General features: G+C 48.1%; 1 protein-coding gene across 2 annotated transcripts in view; it reads right to left on the bottom strand.

Moving 5' to 3' along the window:
• Nucleotides 1-6511: 6511 nt before the first annotated feature.
• The window catches only part of CALU (calumenin), a 39139-nt gene continuing 34824 nt past the window's right edge, over nucleotides 6512-10826 (bottom strand). For both annotated transcript variants that reach the window (XM_045029011.1, XM_045029012.1), the window contains exon 7: nucleotides 6512-9304. In XM_045029011.1, coding sequence (XP_044884946.1) covers nucleotides 9200-9304 — 105 coding nt within the window. In that variant the 3' untranslated portion in view covers nucleotides 6512-9199. The remainder of the gene's footprint in view (nucleotides 9305-10826) is intronic.

The following is a 10826-nucleotide window of genomic DNA, read 5'->3' as shown; positions in this document are numbered from 1 at the left end:
CGAGTGCCCTGTCTTGGGGCTAATTCATTTACATGCTAAGGAGCCAGAAGTGTAGCAAAAAACCCTCAGCTACCTGGAGGGGTAAGTCCAAGCTGCCACCTCCTTGCTGTGACTGACCCCTTCGAGGTGGTTGTGAGGGTCTGAGCACCCCTCCCCCATTAGTGGATTTTCCCTGGGAGGCGGGGCGGTCTCCTTCACCCCCCTGCGCAGGTGGGAACAGCCCCAGAGCGACTCGGCCAAGGTCACGCAGGGCATCGGTAGCAGAGCTGGGTCTCGAGCGCAGCTCTGGCATCCCAGCGCAGTGCCTTAACCACAAGCTCCGCCCCCAACACAACCCCCCTCCCAGGTGGCGAGGGGTGGCAGCAGGTGTCAGGCGCCCAGAGACCGCAGCGAGGGGCACAGCATGGTAAAAGAGGCTAGACAGACACAGACCTTCCAGCCGCGCTGAGACTGGCCCTAGAGCTGTGTTTGGGGGCGGGCGGGGGGGGCTGTATTTATACCCCCTGCTGGGAGGTGGGGAGAGAGGATGGAGGCTACACCCAGGCATTGTCTAGGATAGGGTGAGACAAGCTAGGCTCGGGAGGGAGGGGGATGGAGAGGGTACCTGGTCCCCCGCCCAAGGCCATGGGGCTGGCAGGCAGCCCTGGCTCTCCCTCTGTGTGTGTCTGTTGTACTCCCCGAGGCAGCTCTGGGGCAGGTGGGACTCAGCCCCCCCCACCCCTGGGCAGTGCATCCATTTCAATAGCTCGACCACTGCCCCCAGCTCGGTTGCCGTCACTGGATCTCCCCGGACCCCAGTCCTCCTAACTAACTTGGCACAGACATGGGGAGGGAGGGTCTTTTCTAAAAACCCCCAGGCCCAAGCCCACCCCCTTCCAGAGGACCATTGGAGAGGAGCCCTTTCGCCCTAGATCCTGTCTGTTCTCGGTGGACGTTCCGCACCTCTGGGGAGGTGTGCGCCGTCCTGAGCTTGGCCCGCAGTGCCGCTCCCTGCAGCCCAGCAGGGCTGGGCGCGTGTGGTTTATAGAACACCTGGGGACCCCAGGCGATCGAAAGCAGCGTGTGCACGGGAGGGAGGCGGCTCAGCTCCATTCCCTCCCCCTATTGGTGGGGGTCAACAAGTGGCTTCCGCACCTGGCCCTCTGCAAGACCCCGCCAAAGCAAGAACCTCTCAGCAGTCCCACTCATTACACAGGGGAACGTCCATGATCTTACAACGCAGGGGTCCGGGCTCTGAAATCCAACGTCTTTCCTTCTACACCGAGCGATAACCTCAAGCCCTGGACGCCGCGGGCTAGGACGCAGGCCCAGAGCTGCCCTCCCAACATACGTTTGTATTTAAATGTACAGAGCATGCGCAGTACCTGCAAAAACCTGTATCACAGCTTGTACATTTGCCTTGTATTCATCCTTGTAGCGCGGGGTAATACTCCAGCGGCCGGACGTAGGAGCGGTTCTGACAATAAAATAACGCGAATGGGCTGAACGCAGCACGGTGGTGGTGAGCCGTTCTGTACCCGTCAGCCCGCTACGGTGGCAGTAACTGGAGGGCTCTCCCAGGGCTCCCTGTGCCCGTGCGATGGAAGGGTGGCGACTCCCAGACCAGCGCTCGCTTGCAGAACCGCACCTGTGTATAGTTAAACCCACGAACTTCTCCATTAACGCACAATCAGGTTAAAAAAGGCAAATGATCTTTCCCCAAGAACGCGTGTGGCTTCAGCACGATCTCGCGTTCCTGTGTTCACAGATCACAGCGCACTTACAGTCTGGCCTACAGCCGGAGCCAACGGTCCGTCCCAAACAAAATCCAAGCCTTTGCCTTGTGCAATCGCTACTTTCAAGGGCACTCACCTCAGCCAGGAGGCTGCCTGCCCCTCTTTGCAGCCATATGCTTTGCTTTTTGCTGGGGGTAACAGGTTAGCAGAGCCACGGGCTAGGCCTGTTACTTCTTCAACCTTGCTACAAATCATTCCAGCATTGAGCAGGGTTCCAGGACCAGCCCTAACCCAAGGCTGGGCTGCCTCCCTGTGGAAGAATTACAGAAGCTCAAACCCCCTATGGCCAACTGCTTCCTTTCCCCCAGAGCTGAGCAGAACGTGAAGCCGAGCCCCAGATTTAAAGAGGTGGGGAGGTGGAATTATAACACGCCATCCTTGGCAGGCTTGGGGATTTTACCTCCCCCCCCCCCCTCCAGCACATTTTAAAATCCCTGCATTGCAGCCAAGCGGGGGCGCTAAGATCCCTCTGGACCCTCAACCAAAATGGATGCACAGCAGGTGCTTGTTAAAAGGCTAGTTTACTGAGGATCAGTTGAATCAGTTGCAGCCCCAGCTCGCGTGGTATCACGATCCCTCTGGTCCTCCAGCAAGAACAGGAGAGACAAACGCTGCTATTTCAAGCACAAACACGGGCAGAAAGGACTTTTAAACAAGAGTTTCAGGCCTTTACACAGCAGGGGTGGGAGGGAGAGACCTTTTTCCCTTTGCCGGTCACCTCAAACAATACGACTACAGAACAAAGTCAGCAGAGCGGCAAAGGGAAGTCAGGGGCATAAGCAGCAGAGATCTGAATGGGATGGGGAGTTGCTGAGGCAGAGACACAAGGAGATGATGCCAGTGGTAGCGAATGCAGTGGAGGTGTTTGCATCAACAGGAGTCGTTTGTTCTCAAACAGGCACAAAGGTGGCCAGTGGCAACTGAGCACAGAGGGGGAAAGGGCGACAAAGACCCTGGCATAAACTGAAGCACGTCTCTGGAGCAGTTTTTATAGCCAGGTGCCCCCATTGACTGGGCAGCTGCAGGGTCTGACCAAGGAGTAGAAGGCGGAGCTGGACTCCCTGCAAAAGCGAAGGTAGCGGAAAGGTTTGAGAATGGGAGCGACGTGCCATGGCCGCTACGGATGTGCAGTCCTAGCCTAGGAATCTTCTTTCCCAGCACCATGAAACCTCCATTATTTCAGATCTCTCATCCCCCTTGGGTGTGGGCATATTAAGTCCCTAAAGTCATGGGTGAAATATGGGGACCTATACAGGAAATCCTGTAGCCTCTTGCTGCTTAGGCAAATTGTCCATTATTTATAACACTTAGGGCAGGGATTAGGTCTAAAGCCCTGAACACACCAGCACCTCTGCAGACCACATGCAGGAACCAAGCCACAGCATCGTGCACAGGCTCTGGTCTGGAGATGTGGCGAGAGGGAAGGAAGCTGCAGGAGCTGGGACAGGCCAGCCAAAGAGAGAAGAAAGATCGGTGTAGCCAAAGCAGCGAGACACACGGACAATGCTGCAGAAGCGGCAATATGCAGTGTCTAACCACACAGATGAGCCCACGCTTACACAGATCTGAGCAGAGGGTCTCGCCTACTCTAGGAAATAGCACCAATTGGATCCACTGTGCCTGTGCTGGTCATGATTTAGCTTCAAGCGCAGATGAAGACATACCACGGTCAGCCCCAGTTCACCTAAAAGCTGCTGTTTCCTAGTGTAGACGAGGCCAAGAAGCGAGATGGAGAAGAGATAGAGCTCAACTCTACCCAGTGTCTCCAATCTCATATTGTCCAAATGAAAGTATTCTCTGCCTGCACAGGAGGCTACTGGAGTAACATAGGCTTATAACATCAGATGTTGCATCTGTGTCTAGACCACAACCTGCAGGTCAGCTTTTAAAGAGACATCCAGTAATAGATGCATTTTCCAAAGAGAGGTCACCCCCCCATTATAGGTGAATTCCATCATCAGTAAATATTAGATTGTATCTACCTAAAACTGCAATGGTAGTTACAATTTGAGACATTCCCCCTGCAATGTTAAAAGCCAAGAATAGGTGCTGCATTCCATGCCAGCAGTTACAGCATCTCAATGATCGGAGAGTGACCCCATAACAGCTTTGGGCTCCTGAGAATTGCATCAATGGCAAGTTCTTCGATTGACTTGTTCATTTGGTTGTGCACTAAAGGCAGTTTTATTTTCAGCTAATATAAAAATATTTTAACTTGCTGGCTGGCAAAGCAATCTACTGTCGTATATTTTGATTAACTTTACAGTGGCAACCTGCGGAACTCATTGCCAGGGGATGTTGTGAAAGCCAAAAGTATAACTGGGTTCAAAAAAGAATTAGATAAGTTCCTGGAGGATAAAGTCCATCAATGACTATTAGCCAAGAGAGTCACAGATGCAACCCCATGCTCTGGGTGTCCCTAAAACTCCAACAGGCAGAAGCTGGGAGTGGACGACAGGAGATGGATCACTCGATAGTTACCCTGTTCTGTTCATTCCTGCTGAAGTGTTTGGCGTTGGTCACTGTCAGAAGACAGGTTACTGGGCTAGACGGACCATTGTCCGTCTAGCCCAGTAACGAATATTTTGCCTCGGTCTTCAATGAGGCTAATGAAGGGCTAAGGAATAGTGATAGAGGGACCGATGGGAATGAGGATATGGGGGTAGACATTACGGTATCTGAGGTGGAAGCCAAACTAGAACAGCTTAACGGAAGTAAATCGGGGGACCCGGATAATCTTCATCCTAGAATATTAAGGGAATTAGCGAGTGATATTGCTAGCCCGTTAGCAATGATTTTTAATAAATCTCTAAATTCGGGGATTGTACCGTTTGACTGGAGATTAGCTAATGTAGTTCCTATATTCAAGAAGGGGAAAAAAAGTGACCCGGGTAACTACAGGCCTGTTAGTTTAACATCTGTAGTATGCAAAGTCATGGAAAAAATTTTAAAAGAGAGAGTGGTTACGGAGCAGGAGGCCGATGGCAACTGGGATAGTTTACAGCATGGATTTACGAAAGGTAGATCGTGCCAAACCAACCTGATCTCCTTCTTTGAGAAAGTAACAGATTTTTTAGACAAGGGAAATGCGGTGGATCTAATATATCTGGATTTCAGTAAGGCGTTTGATACAGTACCGCACGAGGAATTACTGGTTAAATTGGAAAAGATGGGGATTTAAATGAAAATCCAGAGGTGGATAAGGAGCTGGTTAAAGGGGAGACTGCAGAGGGTAGTATTGAAGGGGGAACTGTCGGGTTGGAGGGGGGTTACCAGTGGAGTTCCTCAAGGTTTGGTTTTGGGTCCGATTTTATTCAATCTATTTATTGCTGACCTGGGAACCAAGAGTAGGAGTGGGCTGATAAAGTTTGCGGACGACACCAAGTTGGGAGGTATTGCCAATTCGGAAAAGGATCGGGATATCCTCCAGGGAGATTTGGATGACCTTGTAAACTGGAGTATTAGTAACAGGATGAAATTCAATAGTGAGAAGTGTAAGGTTATGCATTTAGGGATGACTAACAAGAATTTTAGTTATAAGCTGGGGACGCACCAGTTGCAAGAAACGGAGGAGGAGAAGGACCTAGGAGTCCTGGTTGATCGTAGGATGACTATGAGCAGGTAATGTGATGTGGCCGTTAAAAAAGCTAATGCGGTCTTGGGATGCATTAGGCGAGGTATTTCTAGTAGGGATAAGGAGGTGCTAGTCCCGTTATATAAGGCGTTGGTGAGACCTCATCTGGAGTATTGTGTGCAGTTTTGGTCTCCCATGTTTAAGAAGGATGAATTCAAACTGGAACGGGTACAAAGAAGGGCCACTAGAATGATCCGAGGAATGGAAGGCCTGTCGTATGAAAGGAGACTTGAGGAGCTCGGTTTGTTTTCCCTAACCAAAAGAAGGATAAGAGGAGATATGATTGCACTCTTTAAATATATCAGAGGGATAAATACCAGGGAAGGAGAGGAATTATTTCAGCTCAGTGCTAATGTGGACACGAGGACAAACGGATATAAATTGTCAGTCAGGAAATTTAGGCTTGAAATTAGACGAAGGTTTCTAACTATCAGGGGAGTGCAATACTGGAACAGCCTACCGAGGGAAACAGTGGGGGCGAAGGACCTCCATGACTTTAAGATTAAGCTAGATAAGTTTATGGAGGAGATGGTATGATAGGATACCGGGCTTAGTCAATAGGTTAAGTAAGTGCCACACTGGTAAATAGTACAATGGGTCAATGATATGATATTCTTAACCTTTTTCCAGAGGGTATGGCTGGAGAGTCTTGCCCGCATGCTCGGGGTTCAGCTGACCGCCATATTTGGGGTCGGGAAGGAATTTTCCTCCAGGGTAGATTGGCTGTGGCCCTGGAGGTTTTTCGCCTTCCTCCGAAGCATGGGGCAGAGGTCGCTTGCTAAAGGAGTGGGGGGATTGGCTTATGTGGCCTGCATCTTGCAGGAGGTCAGACTAGATGATCATAATGGTCCCTTCTGATCTTGAATTCTATGATTCTATGATTGTTCTGAGCCAGTATGGACGTTTTCATTGTCTTAGACCATTCAGGATGCAAGTCCATAAACCGAGCAAGGTGCAGTTTATGGAAGTGCTTATTCTTGCTGCAGCATCCCACTTGCACTGTTTCTTAGTGATGACAAACCACAGATCATTCCAATACAACCAGTAGATCATTCCTAGTCTCAATTGCTGAGTGATACCACCACACATTTGGAGCCACAGGGAATGTAAACAGTTTTATTGAGACAGATTTACATCTGACATACATTATAAAAATCTGTTTACACTCTACAAAAAAACCTAGAGGATTAGCATTCATGGGAACGGACACCTTGGGTGTGCAATCTGTTTTTCACCAGCTTTACATTTGCTTTTGACAACATACAGCAGAAGTGGGAACACGCTGAGATTAAACGGACGTGCATCGCAGAGCACTGAATATGGCCAAACCTCTCCTGATGCTGAACATATGAACTAGGTTTTACTTTACTGGTGAAAGAATTTTAGTGTTTATAAAGTGTCTGCACCAGTCATTAGTGCTGACAGCAGCTGTGCAAACTTCCACCACATAGCTCTGTAAATGCATCTCAATTGTGACTTTGAACAGCCCATTTCAAAGTCCTGAGCCTCACACACAGACACCCAACTGCGTGAAGACCACATGGAGATTTTGTGATGGGACGAATGGAGGTCAGGAGATAATGGAATTAATTTTAAATGTGAGATCGAAAAGCAGCTTGGGTCACCAGAAATGTGAGGCTAAGGCCTTCCTGTAGTGAGCCAGATCACTGCTGCCTTACTTGGCCTTCATCCCCTCCAGATTCCTTTGCTAGGCGTAAGTTTTGTTTATTAGAGTAAGATTCTTCCTGGCTTTATCCCAAAACCATAAAGCACATCCAAGGGTCAGAACATCCATACTTCAGGGGTGAACACTAAAGGCACGAATACCATACAAATCTCATATACAATGCTTGATTATGATTTGATTCATTGTCTCAAGTTATATCAAAAGCGTGTTATTTGTAGAAAGTTACATGAAATAATAGGAGTACACATACTGAATGTTTCAAGCCTTTAATCCTTGAAACAAACCAATGTAAAGAAAAAGAGGCCCAAGTTCATTACAGTTAAGGGGCCAGAAGAGCCTGGCGTTAGTGTTCATAGGACAAGAGAGTGAAGGAAATGACCTATGTCTGCAAACACAGTGATTGCTTTAGACTAACTTCAACACTCTCCCCACTAGGCCCCACACATGAGAAGTGCAAGTGACCCACTAAGCTGTGCAAAATGGCACTCCAAGGAAGAGTCACCAGTAAGGTAGAGAAGTCATCTCTTGGCAATCACTTATCTCTGGCTCTCTAACAGCAGTTCTCCCTGGTTAAAGAAAAAAGCATAAGGAAATACCTCAGGATACAACAAAGTAAGTGGTTTGCCTTCTGAGGTAAAAAAAATCCCTGGTAAAATAGGCAGCATATGGTTAAAAATTCACAAGAAGGTAAGAACACTGCTGCAAAGATTTCTACTAATACTGCTGTTTAACCACTGCACAGGAGCAGAAAGGTTAATTTCCATCTTCAGCGTCTTTATTCTCTGGTTTGCTGTAGCCTTGTTTTCTTAGTTATCCTCTTTTGGCGCATTTCATCTTGAGGTTCCTAAAGTGACAACCTAGCCCCGGTTTGTTTCTGTTTTGGCAGGTAAAGGCACTTCAATTATGTATGATTTGCAGAAGTCTAATGGTTGAAATAAAAAGGGAGCCCCTCCCATTTCCATCCCCATGCAGCAAGCTGCACTCATCCACTTTGTTCATTGCCTTAAGGGACCAATTTAGGATCAGTCACGTTTCCTGGTTGATTTCCTTGTATAACATACAGAGGGTCACATGACATCAGTTTCTTGCCTCATCTAGTAGGGTCACATGGCTTTGACTGAGTATGTACAGGGAAGCCAGATGGATTCAAAAGAATATAATGCACAAGTAACTCGCATTTACAGAGACCCTGCGGCAAACACAAAACTCAGGCTGAGGATTTTAGCAGCAGGTGCAAGACAGCCCCACCTCCCACATATTTCTGGATGGAAAGCTCCAGATCACACTTGCTGGATTAGTTCAAATTACTGAAGCGCCGAGAACAGCAAAGGCCTCCCAAAGAATGCGCTGGAGAAGAGCAAGCACAGGTTTGTCTTGCTGCCGCCATACACCATGGTGCCTATTTTGTAGGGGTTTCCAAAGCAGGAATGGCCAAAAGGCAGTCTTCAGTCAAACACAATCCCCAAATTCTACCGTGCAGTCCAGACAGACAGCTCCCAGCATGCAATGCTCTGGACTTCACGGGACGAGATACAGCATTGCATTTTGGGAGAATGTCTTTTGTACTGAAGATGACTGCAAAGTGCTCAGTTGTGGCAAATTGTGTGTTGCCCTTGGGCTCCGAACAAGCTGCCTCTGTGGCCCTCAAGCTGAATTTACATGGCCCAGTCTAAACAAACATCATATAGCTTTGTTGCCTGGCCTTGTTCCGTGGCTTGTAAAAAATTCTGTCGCTATGTCTATACAGTAAGGGGGAGAGAGGGAGGTGGGGCACTGGGGAAGGAACTAACATTGCTCTGCAGCTAACTTTTCAGGATATGCATTCTTCATTTCACACAGAACCCCAACAAATACAAAAATAAACAGAACTTGTTAGACATAAAACAAAGTGTAAATCTAAAACCACAAGTGTTCTCATTACAGAGTCACTTTTCAGAACACCATGTCCCCATCCCTGTGGGAAAGGGAAAGAAAGAGGACAGGACAGGACTTGTCACTTTATAGCCTGAAATAATAGTCTCAGTAGCGAAAACGTTTCTCATGTTAATCCAGAAACTGTAAAAAATAAATTACTTTTAAGAAACAGGTTTCTCTGTACACATCTTAAAACTCATCGTGTCGTACTAAGGCTTCTCCGAAGTCTGTGGCCTGGCTCCCCACGAACAAGTCATACTTGTCAACAATCTCCTCTTTGGTGAGTTTCCCATCCTAAAATTAGAAAGAATGTTTGTCAAGTTTATTATGGTGGTGGCAGCCAAGCATTCAGCCCCCATTGTGCTAGGCTGTCATAGACAGTTAAGGGTTAATTCCTCTTTTACCTCGAAAGGATAAGGAGCTCACATAACCTAGCTGACACCTGACCAGAAGGACCAATAAGATAAGATATTTTCAAAAAGGGAAGAGGGAAAAAGTCTTTGGTCTGTTCTGTGTGTACTTTTGCCAGAGTCAGAGATCCAGAAAGCAACCATCTAACCCTTGTTTAAATTAGTGAGTATTTAGATAAGAATGTGGCAGATTTCTTTATTTTTCTTTGTCATTTATTTTGCAAACAGAGGGAGAATCAAATTGGGTTTTTGTGTAACTTTAAGGTTTTGCCCAGAGGGAAATCCTCTGTGTTTTGAATCTGTTGTCTGTGAGATCATCTTGCTTTCTAATCTCACAGAGGTATTCCTTTCACCCTTTTTCTTTAATTAAAAGTCTTCTTTTAAGAACCTGATTGATTTTTCCTTGTTTTAAGAGCCAAAGATTTTGGATCTGGGCTCACCAGGAATTGGCGGGGGGGATTTTCTTGAGTCTACCCAGGAAAAAGGGTATAGAGACTTAGGGGAGGGAAATTAGTCAAATCCTGCCAGGAAAGAGGGGATAAGGACTGGGGAAAATTGGGAGAAGGCAGAGTTCCCAAATGGCTCTCTCTCAATCGTTTTTTAAAAACATTTGGTGGTGGCAGCGACTGTTTTGTCTAAGCTGATAAAAATAAGCTTAGGGGTTATTCATGCAGGTCCCCACATCTGTACCCTAAAATTCAGAGGGGGGGACACCTTGACATAGGCACTGGACAAACACAGCAGAGGAGACTGTCCCCAGAACAGACCAGAGAAACACAGGGTTGGGGGAGGGGTGGAACACACAAGCAGAGTGAACAACGTGAGGGTGGTAAATGTCATGGTAGTGCCACAGGTTGTGCTGTGGGATTTCCTTACGAGGGGATCAGCTGAATGGGAAGGGAAGGGAAGGAGGTAAGAGGGACCGGTGTTCAGTGAAGCTGGAGAAAGGGGGCGGGAGAGGAGGTCTGGATCAAGCAGCCAATTACTGCAGGGCAGAGTGTCCAGACACCACTGTGGAGAGTTCTCTGAATGGCTGAAGGGCCCAGCATTCCTGGTCTGCTCCTACGGCTGGAGTCTCTGGCTGGCTCCTCTCTCAAGCATTCCCCCAAGGCCACATGGCAGGGAGCAAGCACCACCTGGGCCCTCGTTTCCCCAGAGCGTGTGCACACGTCTTCCCTGCACAGTTCTGTGAGCTCAGATTCACACAGCAGCCACGACATACTCCCATCCTCTTAGTTAAATGGAGACAATTGTAGAGACCATTGCATGTTTTCACCCTAGGCATTTTGGGGTGGATGGGGTGAAGAGAAGGGCTGATGCCTTGTTCTCCAACATGGCAGAGATGTGGCTGCCTCCCCAGGCAAGGAAAGGGGAAGCTAATCAGATTGCTCAATAAGAGCACTTGT

The sequence above is a fragment of the Mauremys mutica genome, chromosome 1, assembly GCF_020497125.1.
Source record: "Mauremys mutica isolate MM-2020 ecotype Southern chromosome 1, ASM2049712v1, whole genome shotgun sequence".
In the NCBI taxonomy this organism is placed as follows: domain Eukaryota; kingdom Metazoa; phylum Chordata; order Testudines; family Geoemydidae; genus Mauremys; species Mauremys mutica.
Note: the sequence above shows the minus strand (reverse complement) of the source record. Positions and strands in the feature narration are given on the sequence as shown.